This window comes from Pelodiscus sinensis, chromosome 11 (assembly GCF_049634645.1).
Source record: "Pelodiscus sinensis isolate JC-2024 chromosome 11, ASM4963464v1, whole genome shotgun sequence".
NCBI classification, from domain to species: domain Eukaryota; kingdom Metazoa; phylum Chordata; order Testudines; family Trionychidae; genus Pelodiscus; species Pelodiscus sinensis.
Window position 1 is genome coordinate 8,324,336 of NC_134721.1, and position 26,012 is coordinate 8,350,347.

The 26,012-nt window shown below is 42.6% G+C and overlaps 1 protein-coding gene across 5 annotated transcripts in view; it reads right to left on the bottom strand.

The window, feature by feature from the left end:
• Positions 1-26,012, bottom strand: part of EOGT (EGF domain specific O-linked N-acetylglucosamine transferase) — a 65,932-nt gene that overhangs the window by 23,672 nt on the left and 16,248 nt on the right. For 4 of the 5 annotated variants that reach the window (XR_012906444.1, XR_012906445.1, XM_075938561.1 and 1 more), the window contains exons 9-17: positions 25,527-25,630; positions 21,737-21,829; positions 20,492-20,563; positions 20,229-20,315; positions 18,250-18,318; positions 14,291-14,352; positions 11,801-11,920; positions 10,501-10,603; positions 10,005-10,130 (exon numbers count right to left, since the gene is read on the bottom strand). Coding sequence is in view for 3 of the 5 variants with exons in the window: in XM_075938561.1 (XP_075794676.1) it covers positions 10,005-10,130; positions 10,501-10,603; positions 11,801-11,920; positions 14,291-14,352; positions 18,250-18,318; positions 20,229-20,315; positions 20,492-20,563; positions 21,737-21,829; positions 25,527-25,630 (836 nt within the window). In the remaining 2 variants the exon portion in view is untranslated. Of the gene's footprint in view, positions 1-7,992; positions 10,131-10,500; positions 10,604-11,800; positions 11,921-14,290; positions 14,353-18,249; positions 18,319-20,228; positions 20,316-20,491; positions 20,564-21,736; positions 21,830-25,526; positions 25,631-26,012 lie in introns of those variants that run through there. The other variant, XM_075938564.1, reaches the window with a different exon arrangement.

Consider the following 26,012-nt stretch of genomic DNA (forward strand, 5'->3'; position numbering starts at 1 on the left):
ACTGGAAGGAGATTTGGAGCATCTGTGTTACTCTTGGTTTACTTAGCAGTATTTTAATGAAATGTTTAATATTCTGCATTGGATTAATTCTGCAGTTCCCTCTTGTCAGGAAAAAAGGCATAGCATGAACAATTAACGTCCACTTTAAAAATACCTTTTACACACACATCCCAGAGAGTTTTCATGTAAAGCTTCAAGGAAAAAAAACCCCACCACCACACATACACGAAACATTCATTCAAGCACTGTACTCAATGAACAAATGGATTACTCACCACAGTTCAAATCATAGCACTGCTTTCAGTCCTCAAGTTGTACTGATGCACATTTCAGCTTTATTTATTATCCAAATTAGTAATTCGTAACACAGATTACTCTGCACTTCCAACAGTGTCTTCCATCAGGAGAGTCCACTGTACTTGGCAGACATGAATGCATTTTGCTTCAAACCTCTTCTGTGTGGTAAGTTTTCCCCATTACACAGATGGAGAAACAAAGGCACAAAAAAGGTTTAATTTGACCAAAGGTGGAAGGTTTAATTTCGACCAACAAACATCTCCAGCAGAGCCAGTAATATAGAGCCCATCATACCTGTGTATTCACCACTAACCTATTCTGTCCCCTCTCTTGTAGAACATTTGGACTCTGATTCTGCATGTGCTTAAATCAATCCGTGTAACAAAGCCCCGGCACTCCCAAGTAAGGCACATGCTTCAGTGCTTTGCTGACCATATTCCAGCTCTGGAGGTAGCCTCCTTCCTCCATGGTTTTTTTTTAAGAAATTCTCAAAAGCCTATCTATGCTGATGTCTCATTTACCTGATGGTGATGTGAGGGGGGAATGGGAACTGGGGTGAAGAATTCAAGAAAGAGGGATATCACAAACCATCACCATTTGTTGCCTGCTGAAATGCTTTTGACAATTATTCAAATGATCAACAACAACATTAAGCTACAGGGGGGAAAAACCAGCTTTAAACAGTCAAATAGCATGAAAGCTTCTTGAATCATGACTTATGGTGCATATGTAAGAGGGCAAAAAGGGAAGATGAAATACTTACAAGTAACTTAACACCGGGATAAATAAATGAAGGAGAGGCTGAATGCAGCTCTGCACGGAAGGGTGGCTAGGGAGGAGAAATCACTACACCGTTTCCCCCGCTGAGAGTCAGGCTGGGGTTCACCCTTTTACAATGTTCTTCAACACGACATTTTCATCTAAGCTCGGACGCCTTCATTTAGTAACGTCTGTTTAGTAATGATTAGGGGTCTGGAGCATATGACCTACGAGGAGAGGCTGAGGGACTTGGGTCTGTTTAGTCTGCAGAAGCGGAGAGTGAGGGGGGACTTGATAGCAGTCTTCAACTTCCTGAAGGGAGGTTCCAAAGAGGATGGAGAGAGGCTGTTCTCAGTAGTGACAGATGGCAGAACAAGGAGCAATGGTCTCAAGTTGTGGTGGGAGAGGTCCAGATTGGATATTAGGAAAAACTATTTTACTAGGAGAGTGGTGAAGCACTGGAATGGGTTACCTTGGGAAGTAGTGGAGTCTCCATCCCTAGAGGTGTTTAAGTCTCGGCTTGACAAAGCCCTGGCCGGGTTGATTTAGTTGGGATTGGTCCTGCCTAGAGCGGAGGGCTGGACTTGACGACCTTCTAAGGTCTCTTCCAGTTCTGATTCTATGATAAGGGGATGGTTGGATGAAATAACATGATCTTGGTAACTAATTGACCATTCATTTCCAGTTGGAAATAGGTCAATGGAGGGATGATAGGAGTTGCTATAGGGAACTTTCTGGGTGTCTGGCTGGTGAGTCTTGCCCACATGCTCAGGGTTTAGCTGATCGCCATATTTGGGGTCAGGAAGGAATTTTCCTCCAGGGTAGATTGGCAGAGGTCCTGGAGGTTTTTCGCCTTCCTCTGTAGCATTTGGGCACAGATCACAGCTGAAGGACTCTCTGCATGTTGGGGCCTTCAAAGTATTGGAAGGCTTCAATATCTGAGACATAGGTGAGAGGATTATTCTAAGAGGGGTGGGTGAGATTCTGTGGCCTGCACTGTGCAGGGGGTCAGACTAGATGATCATAATGGTCCCTTCTGACTTTAAAGTCTATGAGTCTGACTTTAAAGTCTATGAGTCTGTCCTGATTCCCTGTCTCTCGGACCCTTCCACAGATCCTCCTCCACTAACACATGATGATTACTTTTCTAATGCTGCTCAAGTTCTTTCACTTATGACAAACTGAGGCTATACGGTCACTTGGACAACAATGAAATGGTAGTACAGGGCTACTCAACTTTGGAAGCCCCGGGGGCCATAATGATGCTCACAGCACATGCAGAGGGCCTAAGTGTGGTTGCATATACACGCAAATATATATGCAAATGTATGCAAATAACTTTTCACAAAGTGCCCCCAGCACTCCTGGCACCTCCTCCCTGGGGACTAGAAATACCAGCACCCTGTACCCGTCTGTTCCAACCAGCCCGTCCGCTTGCATCTTTCAGTGCTCACCCCGCCTGGGAGACGCCTCGCCATTGTGGAGCGTTTCCCAGTGGAGGCCATGTTCAAAGGATCCCACCCACGGGCCACGTGTCGAGCTCCCACTTGAGCCCAAACCACACCGCAGGCTACAAACAAATGGGCCGTGGGCCACATGAGGCCCACAGGTTGTGTGTTGAGTAGCCCTGGGGAGTAGAAGGCTACCACATTATATTAGCTGGGCTTTGACGTGGTAAACAGTGAAAAAACAATTCAAGCGGTCAACTCAATAAACACGCCTTTCATTGACCGACACGCTACATTCTTGATGGAATAATGAATGCTGTCCAATGACAATCACTGTCATGCACACACCTTGCTCCTTTATCACCTAACAGATGGTTCAGGGATAAGGCCTGGGAAATGAAATCAGTGGGCAGTAGCACAGTGCAGAATGAGGCTGCATCTTCATTAGTAAATTTTAACATTACAGATAATTGTATCCATCCTGATATTATCTTTAGATCCCAACAGAGCCTCCAACCAAAGCTGCAGATCAAACCTAAATACGAGTGGATTAATCATCAGGATTAGTCCCTTGCTTGATGTAGATAGGTGTAGTTTCACCGACAACCATAGAAATAACATGACATATGCCTGCTGAGAATTGGGTCTGGGCAGCCTCCCCTTTTGCCCCTTTCAGACCTAACTCCTCTAATCCCCAGGAGAAAACAATCACTCCCAGAGCATCTGCAGGCACTAAAATATAGTGCTGCCTCTGTTCAGTGGCCTGGCCCCCTATCAATTAACAAACAGAGCACTTAAGCCGAGTTCCTCACCCCCCAAGCTCAGAGCTGTAACAATCAGAGTGCAAGAACATCTCAGCAAATGAACTCTGCCCCACGCATTCAGCGTCCAAACTAAATAGCCCAATGCAATGACTAACGAGGCAGATCCCCAAATGAACTCTGCCTGCCCACCTGTTACACCTAAGTAGCAGTGGGGAGGAGGTAATAAATCCTTTCCAGTCAGTGTGTTGTATGCAAATAACACTCATTGGACTACAGCAGCCAAAGGACAATGGTAAGGTTGCTATTGTCATTGGATAAATAGTGACCGACTCATCTCATGATACATTTGTTCATGAATACTGTGCAAAATGTGGGATGTTTTTCCTGTATTTTTTACTCTTACAGTCCTCTTATATGTGCAGAAAATTCTTTCTGCATATCACCAACGATCCCTCAACACTCTCTGCTTATATCCCTAAGGGGAAGCATTTGCATTACTGACAAGGGAATAGATTCTGAATTTCATTCTGATTTGAACAGCTCAATCCCTTAGGCTGTTTTTGGAAATCCCAGCCCAAGGGCTTGATGACACCCTAATTGTGAACGTTTTGGCCATAACATTCTCTCTTGTATTAACAAAACTTATACCGTATAACAAAAGATGTATATGTTATGGTCCATCTTGGTTCTAATTAAAATAATTACCCACCCTTGTCTTCAATTGTTTTTATTTTGTTCAGCTAAAGAAAGTTCTAAGCATGATCTTACCAAGTGCTGAGCTATATCAGCTCCCAATGACTTTATATACTGTAAGAGGGAGTTGTTATTATTCCACACTTCCCAGGAGGAAATCAGCACCAAAGGGTCAAGTGAAAGGGTCAAAGTGCATAGGTTAACCTTACTTTTAATCCATCTGTCCCTTCCTAATGCAGCTAACCTTGGTCTAACTTCTCTGAAAAAAGAGCACAAATCCATCCAAATATCTTTCTTCAAAGATGAATCCACTCAGTTACTTTTGTCTCGTAATAAAACCAACACCCAGGCGAGAGTTCCACTCTGCAGTCCCTTTGCTCTGATTTGCGAGCATCTGTCGGCCTCAGTTTCTAAATCCAACCACACCAAGTGCGCATTCATCAAGGACAACCCCCTACCGAACTAAGTGGTGGAGATAATTATGTACTTGATGATACATAATGGATCATGCAACCTAGGTAATGCTATGGCACAAATGGAAATTAGGCCTCCGAGCCGAACAGGAAATGTGTTAAGTGGTAAGAAGTGATGGTTTGGTACTAACTGCCCTTTCACAAGAAAATAAGAGTGCTAGAAAGTTCATTGAAAATTGTTTTCTAAGCCCAGTTAAGTTTTTTTTTTTTTTTTTTTGTAAAGGCACCAAGCAATGAAAAAAAATTCAGATGTTCTAGCATCTGAAAACCTGACACCTAAATCTGAAGACTGTCCACATTATTTTTTCAAACAATTCCTCCCTAAAAATAGGAAGGGGGAAAACAAAATCGTCATCTATAGGATGCTGCTTTATTGTATTTGACTCTGAACCGATTCTCTGAATTTATAATGAGATTCCATTTAAAGAGCCCCAGTCACATATGACATTTGAAAGTGTTCTAGTGCCATCTAGTGCTGTAGTCTTTCATGTATTCCGAAGCCAGCATTCTCTTTTAGAACTACAAGGAAATCAAAAGTCTGAGGACAAAAGTAAGGTAGATTTATAAGCAGTGCAGGTCAGGATGCAGACCTCTGGAAAAAAACGACTTGCTTGCTTCAAGCAAAGTGCTACAGCATTTGTGTATCTCAAGTAATGCTCTCTTTCAATAGTTAAAATTGTTTGAATAAAATGAATGAAACTGATGAATGGAAAGCTAGATTACTGAACATTAACACTGGATCACTGATACTCGATAGTGTTTTTCAAATTGGGTAGCAAGGCTGCCAGGTTAAGCCGCTGGTGGGCCCGCACTATTTCGTTTACTCAATGTGGTTACAGACACATGAAATAAACAAAAAGGCACAGGCCCGCCAGCAGCTTACCCTAGCCCGGCCAGACGACCCAAGTTTGAAAAAACACCACTCTACAGCAATATAAGGTTGAACTCAAAAGATAATGGAATATTATGAGGGAAGAACACATCTCGACTTCATAAACAGGTGACTTGTCACACTACACTCATAACACAAAATCATTTGTCTATAATATTCTTGTCTCAGAGAATTCTTATTAATTCTGACCCAATATCAAGCTGGGGGAAAATAAAAAATTTCAAAATAGTTTTCATACTACACGTTTGGAAAAACAATTCTGGATTTTAATTTTTGTATGAATATTTAATTTGAAAACATTTTCATTTGGGAGGGTGTGCTGCTCCCCTTCCTTCCTCGCTGTTCCCTACCCAGGCATTCTGCCCCCATAGTGCCAGTGAAAAGAGGGGGAGAAGGGGTGGGAGAAGGAAAAATCCAATACTTGTTCTTTTTCGGTGTTTCATTCAAAACATGAAAACCTGAAATTTAGTGTGTGCACATTAATTAAAAAAAAAGATTTTCTATAAAACATTCAAAACATTTCCAGCCTTTCTACCAAAACAGAGTAGGCAACCTTTTTAGGGAGAAGCACAACAAGGTCCATTATGACCACATCCATTCATTTTCCCCCATTCTTTACTATCGATTCTGAAATCTGCCACCTACTCTCTACCCCATTTGGGCTGTGTCTAGATTGGCACGATTTTCCGGAAAGGCTTTTAACCAAAATGTTTTCCGTTAAAAGCATTTTCGGAACACAGCGTCTAGATTGGCACGGACGCTTTTCCGCAAAAGCACTTTTTGTGGAAAAGCGTCCATGCCGATCTAGACGCGCTTTTCCGTAAAGAAGCCCCAATCGCCATTTTCGCCATCGGGGCTTTTTTGCGGAAAACAAATCTGAGCTGTCTTCACTGGCCCTTTTGTGCAAAAGGGACTTTTGCCTGAACGGGAGCAGAATAGTATTTCCGCAATAAGCACTGATTTCTTACAGTAGGAAGTCGGTGCTTTTGCGGAAATTCAAGCAGCCAGTGTAGACAGCTGGCAAGTTTTTCCGGAAAAGCGGCTGATTTTCCGGAAAAACTGTCCAGTCTAGACACAGTCTTGGTGATTAGGGAGGGGAAAGGTTAACTGTTAGGCGTCACCCTTACTGTGATGCTTACTGGTTCCAGTTAACTGTGGGGCTGGAGCAGATCACCGCAGACAGGTTGCTGCTCCAGCCCTGGGGGGCACTCCACAGGCTGGGGGTGCTCCAGCTTAGCCAAGCTGGAGCAGTGCTCCCCCCTCCTTTAATCAGTTAAGTGGTTAAACAATACGTTTAACTGCTTAACCAGTTAAACGGCATTTTACGTTCCTATTGGGGATTGACATCTCTAGCACCTATCTTCTCTTCCAGCTCTATATCCCCCATGCACAAACACTTTCTGATTTCTCCCATCCTCAGAAATCCACCGATGCACCCTCTGAGTCTTGACACAATAGCCCCTCGCATGAGCAATTTACATCCACATTCCCCCCACTCCTGGATCCATGGAGCAACAGGCTTGTTAAGTCCTCAAACATCTACTCCTTCTAGCTAAGGCTTGGCGTCTTCACTGTTAGGGTACGTCTATACTACCGCGTTTTGTCGACGGAAGTTTTGTCGACAGATACTGTCGACAAAACTTCCGTCGACAAAGAGCGTCCAGACACATTGAGTTCTGTCGACAAAGCAAGCTGCTTTGTCGACAGAACTCCGTAGTCTGGACGCAATGTTACAGGCAATAACACCTTCTGTCGACAGAGTTCTGTCGACAGAAGGTGTTATGCCTCGTAAAATGAGGTTTACCAGCGTCGACAAAACTGCTGAGTTCTGTCGATGTTATGTCGACAGAACTCAGCGGTAGTGTAGACGCTGGTATAGTTTTGTCGACAAAAGTCCACTTTTGTCGACAAAACTAGGTAGTCTAGACACACCCTTAGAGTTCTCATTCTCTTTGCTCTTTCCACACCCTCAAACACTTTATCACTCCCTCCATGAGACCTTGCCCTCCCTTGGGTTTTAGGGCCCCTAATTAATTATGCAAATGAAGCACGGCAATATGCTAATCTGTGCTTCATTTCCATAGACTTTTGCGCAAGAGGGATGCAGCACAGACATAGCCTGAGAGTTGACTTTCCAGGCACTACTTGCCATGCACATGCTTAAGTCTTTGCAGGGTCAGGGCTTTATGCAGTACACCCAACCTCTTAAACTAGATGTAAGTATGAAAGAGGGTCAGGTTTTATGAATATTCCAAGATCCAGTTAGATTTGAAAGATGAAATTAAACTAGGCTGGGTAAGTGCTGTAGTCAATACTGAATGGAATCTATTAGAATTATCCCTTTTTATTGAGTCCAAGGGGCGTTACCTTACTAATTTTAAAGCTGGGTTCTTTTTATGTTAATTTTAACGAGACCAACGTGTCTCAAAGCAGGACACTTGCTTATACTTAACCAACCAACTTATTAATTCACCCAGAAGCACATCAGTATACAATCAATAGTTCAGCAGTCAGGTATAGATACAACCCGATATTCAAATTCGCCATCCATGGTGGAGCTCATCTGGGCTTTGTCACGGTAAGAAAAGGTACTATCCAGACAGCTAGACACACAACACACCACCTCCTTAATCCCAGGAAAAACAGTGGCCTTTTTGCAAGCAATGTGCTTTTTATATAAAATTCTCACTTTATTAAATATATCTGAGAACATTTCATAGTTATTGTTAGACAAATATTTTAAATTTTCAGTACACATTTACTAACATATTTCTTGTATACAGTTTTCTCTTTCAAAAAATGAGGTAAAAGCATATGAATGCAAGAACTCTATTTCTCAGATATTTGTATTTACATTTTTCATGTCAAGAAGTGCAATTTTGCTTCTACAGCTCCTGTAAAGTGAAACAGCTTTATCTGTCAGTTACCCGATGTCCCACTCTAAAAACTGAACCAGGTATCTTAACATATTGTTTTAGATCTCTAGCTTTCTCACCGGTGAAGGTCATGAAAGATCTATAGGCAAGTAATACTTACAGTAATTTATCTTTACCATTACAGGCAGGACAGTAAATATGCCTACTCTCTGTGAAATTGCCTATGATTGTTACAGAATGGAAGTCAATAATATCCACAATTATACCACTCAAGTATTTACACTTACCATCACACATTCTTGCTTTTGCATACAAATATATTTTCTGCCTCAGGCAGCTGAGACACTGTACCATTACAATACAGGAGTGTCATGGAATTCATTCTCAAAAATCCACAGCAGAACATGGAACTCTGTCCTTTGTCTTGTTGAACTCCGTCTTCAGATATTTATACAAGTCTTTTACACATCAACCTGGCATTACTGAAGTCAATGAGAGTGCCCATTGAATTCAACAGGGTCATGATTTCACCGTGATGGTGGAATTTCTGACCACACTCAGCGCTAGTCTAATGCTGAAGGCAACGGTAAAGCACCACATGACTTGAATGGGAGCCACGTGGGACCAATACAGAGAACTTTTGAAACTCCCATTTACGGGGCCTGATCCCACTGAAGCGAGTCCCACTGTGGAACAGGTTCGTATTGCCTAGAATAACGTTTCTTTCATGATTTAGTTCTCTCTCAATGTAGGTGACAGGCTTACAGCATCCTATCAATTTAGCTAGCAAAAAGGCAACTCCCTTAAACCTCTGCAAAGAAAGTGTCCATAATACGGTTTAGACTGTCAAGCTTTTTGCCACAGAAAAGCCGCTTTGGTGAAAAAAAATTGGAAATACCTGGAATTATCTCAAGATAGGATTAAAAAAGAAAGATTTCTTACAGTTTGGAAGGTAAGACGTGACTTAACCCAAACAGGGACTGTTTGTCACAGCTGGTGCTTCTTATAATTGTAACCTTATTTTTTTGGAGGAGTAGGGAGAGCCACAAGATTAATGTAAACTATTGCTACTGTCTAAGGTTTAGGTTTTATTCTTAAAAATGCAAGATGCACTACCGGTATCTGGAAAATGCCTCCAAGTGTAAATGTGACCTTTAGGGTATACACTATCAAACAGAAAATGCTTTCTATGGACAACAGGTGCCTTACAGAGAAATGGCTTAAAATCTAAAGATAGGAAGTCAATTCCTACCCAGATATTTTATTTGCAACACATACAGTACTGTAGCATAGAAGCTTCAAGACCAGACTAGAGGCAGGATGGGAGAACGGTTTCCCTTTTTATACTTTATACATACGTCTTTCATACCATAACCAACTTGAGAAGTAATTCTGTATTAATCCTTCCACAACATGCATAATCCAACCCACTCCCCCCTCTCTAAGTGTGCACAGCTTGCCACAAGAGTACAATGTATACATGAGACAACTATAACATGAAATTAATGGACAAATCTTTATACAAAATAGTCAAGTATCGAGAATTAGCAACGCCAAAAACGAGTGCAAAAATAATCTTGATAAAAAGCAGTCACCAAGAAAAAACTGCTGGAATAAAATTTAAAACTGAAGAGAATAAAAAAAAATCTATGGGAGTGTTTTTGATGGAGGGGGAGGGATTTTTTTTCCCTCCTAGAAGTTTGTATGTTTTAGACCAGCATGGATTTGTATCTATTTTAACACATTTTAATGAAGTAATTTTTTTAAACCAGAAATTTGAGCTAGAATTCATCATGTTTTACCCTAAATGGCCACTTGGAATGCTGTGATACATGATCGGCAGCCAAAAGCACCAGGTACATAAATTCTTCCACATCAAATGAGTAGTTAGTAAACTTTGGGTGTTCTCCCAGTGTTGGGTGGTGTCCCTGGAAAAACGAAACAGGTTTATTATGCAAGCAAATCAGGCACGTCTTTCATTTGAAAAATGAGTGATCACCATTTTATTTTATCATCACCAATCCACTAGTGGATCTCCCCTAAAGCATCACTGCAAGCAACTGACTTTGTAAGAGCAATGTTATTGACCACTTGAATTAATTACCTATTAATTCCATTTCTCTTCCTCCCCCAGCTATTAATATAAAATGACTCAAACAAAACAGAAAAGTTAATCTAGGCTAAAGCACAGTAATCATATTTCAGGCATACGAATCAAGAGGAGTAAGAATAAATCTACCTTTAAACAATAAAAAAAAAGGTGAAAAATAATGTCCTCCCCCCACGATTAAATGTTACCTGATCTTGAGGGAACACTTTGTTCTTTTTCTGCCAGGTAATGTAACGGATGCCTCGCAGCCTTGCTAAATCCAGGTAGCAGCGTTCATCCTCACAGTTGTACCTGGGGACATGTAGCATCACTGTCATTTTGTAGCCAGTATTTACCCACAACTGCCCTAAAGTCTATCAAGATGGATAAGTTTACAGTGTGCATGTTTGTTGTCAATGAATAAAACAAAGACCCTGAGCAATGGACCAAATCCTATTGTGGCTTATAACCTAGGTGACTCCATTCGTTTAAAACAGGATTAGCCAAGGTGGAAATAAATGCTCTTAATATTATGCAGTATAGTTGCCCTTAGTTTTTAAAAAGCCAGGGTACAACATAACATTACTTTGCAGCACAAATACATATTTAAGTGGAACTACCAGAGAAATGTAGGGAAGACAGAATGCAAATATCTGAGCTGGAAGTTAGCCAGGATGCGTGCACAGAACCTCCTTACTCCTGTAACAATAGTCATGGAATCTTTAAGAGTTAGAACTTTCATTTCCCATCTCATCTGACTGATTCACCGGGTCACCACAATCCCCATATAGTACTGCTGCTACAGTGACTCAGGCTACGGCTACACGGCTGCTTTTTTGCGGAAGAGGATATGCAAATAGCGCTCGCATTTGCATATCTTCTTCCGATTCTTTTTGCAGAAGAGGTTTTGCCGATTAAAAGCCCCATGCAGATGGGGCCATTTGTCAGAAAAAAGCCACTCTCTTGCAAGATCTGTTATTCCTCAAAAGTCAAGGTGTACAGGATCTTGCGAAAGAGGGTTTTTTTTCCCCCAACAAATGGCCCCATCTACACGGGGATTTTTATTGGCAAACCTCTTCCGCAAAAAGAATTGGAAGATATACAAATGCGAGTGTAATTTACATATCCTCTTCTGCAAAAAAACGGCAGCGTAGCCGTAGCCTCAGAGAAGAATTCAACTTACACCCCTCCTTCCTTTGGCATTTTCCCATCCAATGACTGAGTAGGCTCCTCCCTGCTTAGTCATGAGCTCCGTTGAAATCACAGACTTAGGTGGTGAGACTGTCATATAACAGATCTTCCTGCAAAAAGATAACTACCCTCAGCCAGTGAGTAGGCCTAAAATGTTTCAGTTCCAAGGGTGAAAGTTATGAGCAACTGAAGTAGGACTTTATAATGGAAGCACACAAGTAACCATATGGCTGTTGCTTTAAATACTAAAATATGGACAAGGGCATGCATATGAAAAAATATTTCAAGTTATAGAGTTAAAGAAAAACACAGACTTACAGTTCAAACACAACAGCCCAGTCTGGCAGAAAGAGTAAATGGGTAAGCCCAGCTCCATGCATTCCAATGAATATATCAGAGTTATGAGTGATTTTCAATTGTTCTGAAAATTCAAGTTCCCTGCAGACAACAGAATAGGTGTGGGTCACACATGCTCATCCATTTTAGCATAAATTAGATCTATGTAGCTAATGCAAAAATAACTTAAGGATAACATTGAAAAGAAGAATACTCCAAGCACTGATATATGTTAAACAATCTTTTAAATCAGGGGTAGCCAACCCATTACAGGCAAAGAGCCAAAAAAGTTGTGCATATAGCGCAAAGAGCCGGGGGGGAAGTTGTCAAGGCGGAAAAAAAAAAAAAAAAAAAAAGGACACTGCCCCTTTAAAAAACCTCAGGTTGGTTTTTCAGCCACATCAGGCTCCCGTCGGCTCGTGCCATTTTGCTTCACCCACACCGGATAGCTCCCAGTGAGCTTAGGGGGAGGCTTCGCAAGCTGCACTTTAAGGGGGGGGGGGGGGGGGAAGAGCTGCATTGGCTCATAAGCCATGGGTTGGCCATGGCTGTTTTATAAGATAACTACTCAGTCCAGAACCAATTCAGTATGAAACTACAAAGACTGAAGGCTTCAGAACTTCTGTTGCAGATTTACCACTTTTTCAGATAGGCAATGGTATTTAATTGTGTTCCAATAATGATTCTTTGATCATTTGTTTGTTACATTCAGACACTCACTGTATTAGTCAGAATTTCTTAAAACCAAGGGTGGTACAGCAGACAAATCAAATAAAAATATTTAAAAAACGGACACTGAAGTGCACAGCTCCATCCCGAGGGTGCCGATATTGAGCTTCAACTCATCCTTAGGTCTAGCATGCAAAGGACTAGACCGGGAGTCAAGAGATGGGTCTTGGTCTGCCACTGATCTACTGTGTTACCTTGGGCAAGTCCCTTCACCCCAGTGTCTCTTTTGTCTATTTAGATTGTCTGTCCCTGCCCCAGAAACAGACAACGTGTGTATGCAGTGCTAAGCAAACAGGGCTGCAATCTCTAGGCACCAGTGACCCATGCCTGGCCTGGGCGAGACTGTGAAGAGCTTCAAAAAGATCTCACCAAACTAAGTGATTGGGCAACAAAATAGCAAATTAAATTTAATGGTGATAAATGTAAAGTAATGCACATTGGAAAACATAATCCCAACTATACATACCATATGACGGGGACTAATTTGGCTACAACTACTCTAGAGAGAGATCTTGGAGTCATTGTGGATAGTTATCTGAAAACATCCACTCAGCATGCAGCGGCAGTCAAAAAAGCAAACAATGTTAGGAGTCATTAAAAAAGGGATAGAGAATAAAAAGAGAATATCTTATTGCCTCTGTATAAAACCATGGTACGCCCACATCTTGAATACTGCATACATATGTGGTCGCTTCATCTCAAAAAAGATATATTGGCATTGGAAAAGGTTCAGAAAAGGGCAACAAAAATTTAGGGGTCTGGAACGAGTCCCATATGAAGAGAAATTTAAAAGACTTGGATTTTTCATTTTAGAAAAGAGGAGACTATGGGTGGGGGATATGATAGTGGTCTATAAAATCATGACTGGTGTGGAAAAGGGAATAAGGAAAAGTTATTTACTTATTCCCACAATATAAGAATTAGGGGTCACCAGATGAAATTAATTGGGCAGCAGGTTTAAAACAAACAAAAGGAAGTTTTTCTTTACTCAGCACACAGTCAACCTGTGGAACTGCTTGCCAGAGGATATGGTAAAGGCAAGGACTATTACAGGGTTCAAAAAGGAGCTAGATAGATTCGTTGAGGTTAGATCCATCAATGGCTATTAGCCCGAATGGGTAGGAATGGTGTCCCTAACCTCTGTTTGTCTGGAAATGGGTGACAGAAGAAGGATCACATGAGGATTACCTGTTGTATTCCTTCCCTCTAGGGCATCTGGTATTGGCCACTGTCAGCATACAGGACACTGGGCTAGATGAACGGTTGGTCTGACCCAGTATGGCCGTTCTTATGATAACAGAAATTACAAAATAACCTACTGGAGGGAACTGGAGGCAATGGCCCTTTAGCCTCATGCCTCACACCTCACAGATCTCCTGAGACGCGCTGCTAACAGTGATCACCAACAAACCCAGAAGCGGGTGGGTGTGTAATGATTTTGAGAGATTTCAAAATGTATTATTCTCAACAGTGGTGGGTTCGTTCTGGGTCCTGTCAATCCTTGACCGACCTTTTTTAATAGCACACCGTGAAAGCAAGCGGAGAGAACTTAACTAGTTCACACTGTCATTCCTCCATAACACGATTACACTTTATATTGACGGTTCTTGCATTTTCTAAAAGCAGCTCAACGTACGTAGGAATCTTTCAGTAGGTAGGGGCAAGGCATTAGTTACTGGATTATAATCAAGCACAGCCAATAACACACACACTATTTTGATAATTTTCTACCAACATACGTACTTGTACTTGTAATCTACTACTCTGACCTCAAACGTCGATACTGTTTTCAAAGCATTCACCAGCTAGGAAGGAAAGAGGAAAATTTAACATGATACTTGTTTTATTTCCTTTCCCTAGCTGCTGTCTACTTTCCCCACACACCCACAAGGAATTATATTGGAGATGGCAACACATACTCCCACTGCTGTGTTAAAGGAGTCCCCCCCCCCCCAATCTCATCACTCCAGATACCAGCACAGAGATTCCCTCATATTTTCCCATTTACAATTAGGTATTTTACTTCTTGAAGAGATTAAATGGACTATCTAATCCCTGACACTGCAGAAGAGCGGATTCAATTATCTCTGACACAAGCCCTTCAGAGCTGATATGGTAACAATGAAGACAGAGTGTGTTTTGTCATCATTGTCTTGAATGGGGCAGCACTGGACTCTTACAGACAGATTTTCAAAGGCATTTGGTACCTAAAAGGTGCAGATAGGCACCTGTTGGGATTTCCAGAAGTCCCAAGGGAAGATAGATGCCTAACTCAATGGGAAATTAAATTAATCCAATGGAAATCTGACTCCTGACTTAATTACGAGTTTTGGAAAATACCACCAACACCTCTCTCCATGCTCAGGCACCTAAGCATCCCTGAAAATCTAGCTGTTAGGCCTTGTCTACACTAAAAGGAAGATCACCACTGCCACGATCGATCTTCCGAAGTTTGATTTAGCCAATCTCGTTCAGACTTGCTAAATCGAACTCAATACTCCTATTGGTGTCCAGTACTCCTGCTTTTGTGAGGAGTAAGGGAAGCTGACAGGAACGTTTGCTCCACTGGCCTCCTGCTGTGGGGGTGCCGTCAAGATCCGCTTAAGGGTAAGGTGACTCCAGCTACATATTCTACATAGCTGGAGTTTTGTACCTTAAACCAACTTGCCGGGTCTAGTGTGCACAGAGATTCCCTCATATTTTCTCAGGGTCAGATTCTGGGCTCAGTCTTGCCCATATAAACCCAGTAATCCTCAATTTCTTTTTTGCGTAATCCAGTTTTACACTGGAGTGACTAATTACTAACAATATAATTATTTCCAGTTTGTGCTAGGAAGTAAGACGAGAATTTGGCCTCAGTATTTAATATGGGGCTTAAGGCCCCAATTCAGGAAACAGTTAAGACTCATTGAACTCAACAGACTGTCTCACATGCTTAAAGCTAGGCACTTGCTTTTGTACTTTGATGAATCAGGGCTTTAGATACCTAATGCCATGCACTGCAATTAAAGTCTGCCCTGCCAGCCAACAGACAGTAACAGCAGGTCTTGTTAGTACAAGCCTGAAACCAAAGGTGCCTTCTAAAGATGACCTGCCACAGTGCCTAGAAATCACTCAATCTCTACAGGAAAAGTCACAAAGGATTTCTGTACGTAGAACCAAGTACAGCTTGCACACGTCTTACAGGAAATGTGAACTGTAAGGTCAACGGGTCACACGACATTTTACAAGCGATTTACCAGATGTATTTTGCCATTGGTTAGAACAGGCGCACTTCTGGGCTTTTAGGAACATTATTATTACTGGCTTTGAAGAAAACAGGTTCATGGAAGAAAGAGAGGGATTAAGAGTGTTTTTCTCCTATAATAGCAGAGTCAGGAAAAGATGCTCACCTCGCTTTTCGTGGGGCATGGCCATCATAAGAAAGCCTGTGACAAAACGGCAGCATAGTCTGGTGGATAGGGCCTGGAACTAGCACTCTGAAGATCTGGGTTCTATTACTGGCTCTGTCACTGATGTACTTGCATCTTAACATTTCTACAGCCTTGTTTACGCTTACCAGGAGATTGGCGCTGCAAGGATGTATTCCCCGGGAGTTTATTTAGTGGGTCTAGTAAAGACTATCTGAATCAACCTCTGATTGTGCTCTCATTGACTCCGGTACTCCACCAGCTTGAGACGCATAAGGGGAGTCAACAGGAGAGTTCTTTCCATTGATGCAATGGTAACTCAGTTTAAGTTGTGTCAACTCCAGCCACACTATTCACATAGCTGGAGTTGTGTACCTTAGTTTGACATTGCCCCCGAGTATAGACCTGGCCTATGTCTCAGTTTCACCAGCTGTAAAACGGGAATAATAATGCTTAATCCACATTTGATAAAGCACTTTAGGAACAATAAGTGCAATATATATACACTAGATGTTGTCATTTGTTATTACAGGCAGTCCCCGGGTTACATGGATCCGACTTACATCGGATCCCTACTTACAAACGGGGTGAGGCAACCCCGCACTAGCTGCTTCCCCACAGCAGACCAGGGAGATGCGAAGCTAGCAACCCCCCCCCCCCCCCCCCCCAGCAGACTAGGGAGACGCGGAGCGGCTTTTCTCAGCAGACACCTCAGCTTGAGAATAAAAGACTGAAGGAAGTGAGGTGTGGGAGAATAAAACTGAGCTCTGGAGAAATGTTTGGCTAGAGTTTCCCCTACAATATGTACCAGTTCCGACTTACATACAAATTCAACTTAAGAACAAACCTACAGTCCCTATCTTGTACGTAACCCAGGACTTCCTGTATAGGAATATGTCATTACAAACATTCTTATGTGATTTGAAAATGAGACGCAGGGTTCAAGTGATCAGAGATGATCACCTCTACAGTTTAGTCTTTTCACATAACATTTCATTAGTCTTCTGGTTTTCAGCATTGGTCTACCAAAAAAAATCTAAGTGGGGTCCATAGAGATGAAAATTTTAAAGAATAACATTTAGCCAAAGAAAATTAATATTTCAAAATCACACAATTACAAGCAGAGTGGACAGGAAAGCTTTAGACATGACACGTCTTGTTTTAGTAAGGCTTTGACACAGTCCCACACAACATTTTCCAAGCAAACGAGGAAAATGAAATCTAGATACATTTGTTCTAGGGATGGTGCACACTGCTTGAAAGACCATTTACAAAGATTACTTATCAATGGTTTGCTGTCCAGGGGTCAGTTCTGGGTCTGGTATTAGTCAGTATTTTTGTAATGAGTTGGCTAATCAAGTGCAGAGTAGGTGCATAAAATTTGCAGAGGACTCCACGATGAGAGGGGTTGCAAGCACTTTGGAGGACAGGATTAGAATTCAAAATGACACTGACAAACTGGAGAGTTGGTCAGAATTCAACAAGATGAAATACAGAAAAGTATTTCATTCAGGAAGGAAAAATCAAATGCACAACTACCAAATGGGGAATAATGGGCTAGATGGCAGCACTTCTGAGAAAGGTCTGGGCATCATCGAAAATCACAAATTGAACTGGTCAGCAATATGATGAGGTTGTAGAAAAGGCTGATATTCGGAAGCGTTGTACAATCTTCCAATAGGCTAAGAGCTGTTTCAAAGGGGACTATGATCAGTTGTTCTGCATGCCCACTAAAGGGAGGACAAGAACCAATGAGCTTAAACTGCAGCAAAGGAGAATGAGGTTAGACAGGAGGAAAACATGTCTAACAAAGATAGTGAAGCTCTGGAACAGGCTTCTATGGGAGTTTGTACAATTCGCATCGTGGGAGGGATTTCAGAACTGCTGGACTATGATCGGTCAGAGACGACTGAAGTTTACTTGGCTTTGCCTATGAGCAGGGGGCTGAACTTGATGATGCCTGAGCCTTATATTTCTGTGATTGTGGGCATTCTTTAAAAAAAAAAAAAAAACGCGCGCGCGCACACACACACACACACACACACACACACACACACACACACACAAGGCATTTCTGATCTCCTTCCCTCTACCTAGCCACAAAGGGCTACAAGTCTCTCAGCCTGCGATGCAGAAATGGATACTAGCTAGTCCCTCTCTCAGATTCATGTAAGGTTACCACTGACCCCGTTCAAGGTATACCAACAGATAATGTACACGTTTTATCAGAAAAACCTAATGCATCCTGCACAACACACACAATTTTTTCTTAAGGAAGTAGAATAACCCAACCTCATTCTGGTTCAATATTTTCCTGTAGTCAGTACTGCGTGCAAGGATTGTGACACGAATTTTTCCATCCTAAAAAGACAGAAAAAACCGCAATGACATATACCCATCCGCAGGGCCTGACTGACCAAAAAATAGTCAGTAAAACTGCCATGAAATGTTGAAAGGAAACCTATCTCCGCCAGGCCTGCAGAGAAGTTAAGTGTTATAGACACAGGAGTAGCCTTCATGCCCCAATGTGAATCGCTTGTCCTCACATACAGCACTAGAGCTGTGCAGTTACACTAATGCAGCTGCGGAACCGTAGTGCTTTAGTGAAAACGCTTCTACACCAATGGGAGAGCCTCTCCCATCAGCATAGTTAATCCACCTCCTTTGCAGGCGGTCGCTACGTTGGTAGGAGACAAGCTACATAGTTAGGTAGGTTAGGATGTTATAACTACAAAGGTTAAGACAGGGCTGGGCAAGGTGCGGCCCAGGGGCCAGATCTGGCCCTCACCACACTTCGATCCAGCTGGCAGACTGTATCTGTCTGCTTTCTATTTATATATTGCTGCCCATGCCACTACGTTTCCAGGCAATGGCTCAGGCAGCAGGATCCTATGTAAATGGCTCACAGCTCCCCAGTCACAGTGCTACCCCGGCAGGGCTGGAGCCGGGAGCCCTTTAAATTGTCACAGCAACACTGGGCGGCTGCCAAGCTGGGAGTCACGAGCCCTTTGCTGTGTCTTTACTTCAAAGCTTCCGGCCCCAGACAATTCTGGGGGGAGGCTAGTCCAGGCTCCTCCCGCTCTGGGGTTGGAGCCGGTCCATGACCACATACCAATATTAATCAACTGGCCCTCCCTGTGAAAATTATTGGGTTAGGATGTTATAACTACGTCACTCAGCGGGGTGGGCTTTTCACACCCCTGATGGACAATGTTTTATTGATGTAGGACAGTGGGCATAGCTCTGGCCACAGTGACATAAAGCCCTCCAAAATGAGCAATATTTGAGTTTTCCAAAACATTGCCTATATTTTGCAAATGTGTGACCTGAACAACAATGAAATGGTTTTAACACGTATATATGTATTAGAGTCCAGAGGAATCACTGTCTTGCCCATTATAGGGGTATCTGAAAGCAGGAAAAAGTCAGATTTGTGCATCAGAACTGAGGGAAAAAGCTATTTTTTCTGCATAGCAGTCCCCCACCCCTCACCTTTTAAAAATCAGCTGGACCCTCAGGGGTAAATTTTCCAAGTGGAGCCCAGAGATTTAGCTACATGAATCCCATTAGTGCTAGTGGGAGATGCGCAGCTAAATGCTTGTGCACTGCTTTCAAAGTGGATCCCTTAGTGATAACTTGTAGGCTACTCTCTGGCAAACACTTCAGAGAAATCAAAACTGCTGTATCCATCAATGCAGCCACAGTAATGGTCTGAAAAAACAACAGGCGTTTTAAAACTGGGGCCAGCCTGATGGCACCATGCAGGGCTTGGAGGATCAGGTTTGATTGCTCCTTTCTCTGTTCCCAAGTCATCAGGGGCTGTGTGGGCTCTGGAGAGGCAGCACCTGAGGCTTTGTAGAAAGAAAGTGATCCTTGAATGGGTTAGCAGCGTTCTCTCAGGAGTTCAAGGGCAGCATCTGACAGCCACTCCTGAAAAAACCACATCCAGCTCTCCTAGCCCGGAAGGACATTTGTCATAACGCAGGTTCTCAGGGACGGGAGAGCTGACGTGGGGAAGCAGTGTTCTGAGGCCTCCTCCAGTGGGGAAAGGACATGGGAAGGCTGACATGTAGATATTTGCTAAAAGAACTTTACTAAACAGGCCAACAAAAGGTGCTCCCGAAAACCTCAGTGTGAGGGACTACAAACATAGCAATATCTGCCACTATTTTCAGCTTGGCACTCACAGCTACTTCTACTTACTAGGGTAAGAATTATGATCGCTTAAAGAAAAGAATGTGAGCGTCACACCAAGATTGTATCAGTCATACCTTGGGTCCTTCTTGTGTGATATTTAATCGGTGTAGCACATGCTGGGAAAACGCTCTAAATAATCCTGTACCGTGACAGCCAGAGATCTGAAATCAGAGAGGCAATTTAGACCATAATCATGTGCTTCGCTTACAATTTATATTACAATGTATATACTTGTGATAACGCAACTAGATTTTTCCAGCCTTTGCTTGCTGAAGTTCTACGATGATATGAACACAGAGGGTCTAGTTTTCACATTGACAGGATAAAAAGCACTCACCAGTGGTGTATTGTAAAATAAGCCATATCGCATTCGAGGCAATAATGAAAACACTGCTTCCTTAAAGCATACCTGAAAGGGAAGATCATTAATGTGATGGTCACACTAATATACAGTTAAAGGGGCACATTCCAGATATTGTTTATATTAGGGACAGCCAGTGGAGGCATCAATCAAGGATTGTAATGCCATTATATTAGGCACTCTGAAAACAGACCAAAGGGTATGTCTATAAGGCAATCGCAAGGTAGGACTGCATCTTGAGTAGACATACCTGAGCTAGCAGTCATTTAGACAGCTTGGGTCTTGGAACAACCTGGAACTCTGGACAATTACACTCACAGAGCTAGGCTGGAAGGACTGAAGCCCACACTGTTGCAGTGTTACTATTCTAGGAACTGAGTAACTAGATTAAAGCTAACTCAGTTGCTGTTCCAGAGAACTCAGTCTACGATATTGACAAGATGCAATAGGCGGAGAAAGACAACAGAGGAGTAGGGGGAATAGTCGACAAGGTAATATTTGTTGTTTCAGGGATCTATAATCACAGGTGTTCATCTAGCTAAGCAGAAGGCAGCAATCTAGTGGTAGGCAGGTTTCCAATGAGGGATTTAAGAGTGGATAAGATGAAAGCAGAGAGATTTTTGAGAACAAAAAATCAAGGGTAGACTATATCCTACAGTCCTCATCTCTTGGAGGCAGAGTTGAAGGGGGCATGGAAAGAATATAATAGGCCATGCATATCAAACATAAAATCTGTATTAAGACACAGACGATAAACTTAGTCTAATGAAAACTATTAGATTCAGCATGAACGACAGCCCAAGAAAACCTTTAGGGCTTGTCTACATGGCAAGCCAAGGCGTGACTGTAGAGCACAACAGCTTGTCACACAATATCTCACTGTGTGAACCTTGATACAACACGTTAAAAGCTCCACTGCACTCTCTGATGTATGCCTTTTTCAAATATGTGCTGCTGAAGCAAAAAAAAATCCCACTCTTCACACGTCTTTTCTCACAGAACCACAGAAATATGGCCTCGTCCACACAACACCGGCTGCCACTTCAGGGAAGTGTGTTAAAACACTGATCTTAATTTGTAGGGTAACCTTGCACCTAGTTATGTTATGTAACCAGGGTTAGGTGATCTTATGAAATACTGGCTTTTGGACTGCCTGGAAAACTCCACCATGGCACCCATTATTACACAATCCCTGTTATAGCCTAATATGCAATTCCATACCCTTTGAGAGTCATATGTTTTCAAGTGTACGATGTGAGAGTCAGTAAACGCCTTCCAGGTCTCATTGAACAAATCGCCATAGCCATACGAGCTCTAAGAGAGAAGAGAAAACACACATACATACATACAATGAATGAAGTAACAATCTATGCATTCCATATATTAGTTCGGGTTCCTATACTGGCTCCATCATAGTAAGCCTGGAAGAAACTACAGAAGTTGGCAAGTTCTAAAACTGACAATCGTGTTAGCTACCCGGCAATGAATCAACTCAATTTACAACAGGCAAACATCCTAGCCTAGACAAACCTGAAGAAGTGGAGAGACCTCCCATTCCTGACTGATATCCAGCACCCCATCTTCTCCCCAAAGACCAAAAGAACAGTGGATGTGAGGTGGTGGGGCCGAGGGGAGGATGGGTATGTAAAGTAGGGCTGCTGGGATGAACAAACCTATTTGTGAATGCATGCGCAGAGCTGGCGTTTGAAGAGTTACTGTAAGTAACTGCTTCAGATCCACCTTGACTTTGGGACAGGCTCCAGGTTTGAGAGAGACACTCTGCACATGGCTACCTGCTTAAGTGACGCACGGAGTGGCTACTTGATTCAGCTAGTCGGCCTTTGATGAAAATATTTTTATTTGCTGGATGAAACAACAGGCTAATTTGTGACTAAATGTGGCACTACGTGTAACAACTTGTCACAGTACCTTGTAAGGTTATGGTAAGCCGCCGGATCACATAAAGAGGTTTGGAAGCCAGTGACATCAGCTCTACAAACTTTGGCTGATGTGAGTTAAGGTCTCAGAAGTTAATACATCACTCCTGAACACTGGGCTGCTTGTGTCAGCGCTGCACATACTCATAAGGAAGCATTTGGACAGCATACTATTTGGTCAGGACTGCTGACAGGAGGGTGCATGAAAGGGGGAAGATGACAGATGCCCCAGGGCCCAATGATTTAAAATGGCCCGGGGCCCCCCGTCTGCCAACACTGCTACCTCTCCCCTTTCTGACTGGTCTCTCCATCTCTTCAGGATTGTCCAGACCGGAACGTTTGAGGCCAGATGGGGGGCTGGCATTACTGCAAAGTGACCACTGCCCACGGTTCTCCTGCCCTCAGGTTTCACCGGCAACAGCAGCGGCAAGAGTCCTCGGCCCTTTGAATTACTGCACGAGCCCTGGGTGGTGCTGAAGGGCTAGCTGGGGGAGCCGGCCCTACCCCTTCTGTCTACCCTACCCCTCCTTCCTGAAGCTCTGTCCCAGCCCTACCCCTTCTGTCTACTGTACCCCTTCTGCCTGAAGCTCCATCCCTACTGGGAACCCCACCCACACCCTGCCCAGGACGTGGCAAAGTCTGTCTGACGGCCTGCACTGGATAGAACTTACCGAGTTAGGTTGCTGTAAGGTAGACCAGGTGCTCAGGGAGTTGATTTTACGGCATTGCCATAGTGGGACATGTGTGTCGACTACAGACACGGGCACAAATAGGTCAACGTACATCACTCTGTGCCAGCCTAACTCTGTAGCCCTCACACAGTTGGTCTTTTAGCTCAAGCAGTAGAGGCTCATGCTGTCAGATCTAAAGGGTCTGAGTTCAATCCTTGCAGGTCATCACATTTCTCTATCCCTGTCCTCCCCTTACCTCTGCCCACCCCAGCCACAGATATTAATAGATCGCTAACACGTATGGAACAAAGATATCAGTGCTTTCTTTTGGACTATAATTAGAGATGGCCTCAGGAAGCTGGAAGCAGATAGCTGTTTGCAGCACATACACTTTTTTGGGGGGGGATGTTGCAGATATTTTGCTCATCAGTCTTCAATGTGAAATGAAAATAATTTTTAATAAAAACAATTTTTTTTTACAAGAGACTAAAAAAAGATTGCAAGACACAGCAGGCAGCCAGTGAAATGTAACAAAATCTAAAGGATGGCATATTTCATTAGTTTGCAGCTTTGCTTTGTTCCCCCCCCCTCTTCACCCCCAATGAAGTTTTAATGAATTTCAGGTTCAATATTATTCTCCAGCAGCTTGTGTTATAGGAACTGCTCTTCCAGAACAGTAGTAAAGCACTGATCTTCAAAGCTGAAAGCTCCACGCCTATCACGGCCTACTCTCCATAAAAGGGGAATTTATAAATGTCACTTTTTAATGTGGTTGAGGGTGGGGAGTCTGCAGACAGATTCCCGGCGTATTTCCTGTTCGTTTTCTGCTTTACTTTGCCCACATCTAAGGGCATTTCTGATTAATAAGAACATTACAGCAATTCTTCAATAGCCAAAAAGTATGTGCATATGTAAGTATATTAAGAAAAAGAAAATCAATAATAAGCTGGAGTCTGCCTTTTAGAAACCAGACACCTCTCAGCAAATCAAGAAGTATCTTGGTGCCATCATCTGGTGGCAGGAGGTAATAAATTCTGTCTCAACAAAAGTGACATATTCCAGTACATACAAAATGGCACTTCTTTTGTGTTATACATTTGTGAGAAGTAATAAAATGTTAAGACACGAGTAATACAAGAATAGGAAAAGTGTCTGTTTTTAAAAGGAAATCATGCTGATGCTTTGATATACCTGATCTCTTAGGAAGACCACAACTTTTTTTCCCCCTATGTCCCTACTGAAGTTATAGAAGCTCTGTGTCAGGGAAGACTGATGTTCATATTTTATAGGTATTGGCGTCCAATATATTAAAGAAGCTAGAAACAGGTTACTTTTGTCTGATTTGTCAAGGAGCATTCACGTTGAAGAGCACGAAATATACCCCCAAGACTTGGCAATTCTAGGCAGGTTAGCATTCAGATGGTGTTAGCACTCACAGAGAATGCAGAAAATAGCTCTTAAAAATAAAGTGGGACAATGTTGATTTGAGACAATGTTCTGGAGAGGTGAAATTTCTGGACTGCAATGTTATTGCTAATTTTTCAACTAAGCGATTAAAAAAACCGATTCTACATTATTCAGTACTGGTTAATACACATTTCCCCATGCATAGCAGACACAAATTGCCATAGGTTCAATACAGCAGGGCCACTGAAATGTTTCAGTTAAAAGTCATGTGATTAGGTGGGACTCATTTATTTTTTAATGTCCTAGAAGCCCATTTGAAGGTGATGAACAGAACTGACTACAAAGAGACTGTTCATGAGCTAGCCAATAAATAGCAATGTTTATGGTGTTTGCATTTAAAAAAATATATAGACTGCATATTACTGGTGTTGGTTAATTTGTGTGTCCTGGTTTGTACTTTAGGGGTGAGATTTCCCAAGTAGTCTCTCCCTGGTTTCTTTATCATTACTTGGGAGGTGGCAGCAGAGTTTTATCCCCCAAAATCTAGGTTAAGATTTTTTGGGGGGCGGGGGGGGGGGGGGGGGGGGGGGGGGGAGTTTTTTTTTTAAACCAAAGCTTGGAAAGATAAGGTTTGGGGGTACTTTTGCGGGCCCCCACTTCCGCATTTATCATGCCAGAGTGGGGAAGGAGCCTTGACAGGCCTCCAGCAGGCATGAAGTGGAGTCAGCTGGTCCCAATCTGCCTGAGTCAGGTTAACAGGTCACCAGTGCAGCTGTGCTGGCCAGGACAGGGTTAAACACCTCCATGCTGTGTGGAAGCATTTAGTTGAGTTGGCCAGCAGAAAGGCCCAGAAATGTGTGTTTGCTTAGGGCCTGCGATGGATGAATTCAGCCTTTCGTAGCTGGAGTGCTGGTTTCCAGGGGTGCTGCTCAAGTAACACACAACACACTGTGCAACATAACTGGTACAAGCATCTAAAAAGCAAGTCCTACTTACAGTGTCCCACATGACAATGGTGACATCTGTGCTGAACGAGTTGTTAATATGCTGAGTGATATAGAGATTGACGAAGTCACAGAAGTGATGGTACATATTAACACCTGAGAGGAGAAAGAAAAGCGGTTTACCAATAAAGCAGGAGAGTACATTCCCATTTTTTAAAACATTTGTGTTTATTATTCACAGGGAAATTATTAAATACATGCCCTATTCGGGTGTAGAGACAGATCTGGGTTTTATGTTAGTTTTACTCTTTATGTGACTCAGAACTACTTATCTGCCTTAGAGATGCAGAACTTCAGAAGGGATGGGATCACATGAAGAAAACTCTGAAGTAAGCCCATATTTTAAGAAAAATCCAACAGGCAGGGAAGCCAAAAGCAGGAAAAACTGAACCACAAAATAAACTTCTTTGAATTCACATTTGCTATTGTGATTTTTCAGTGGTATACTAAAACCACTACCTCAATACTGGTACTGCAC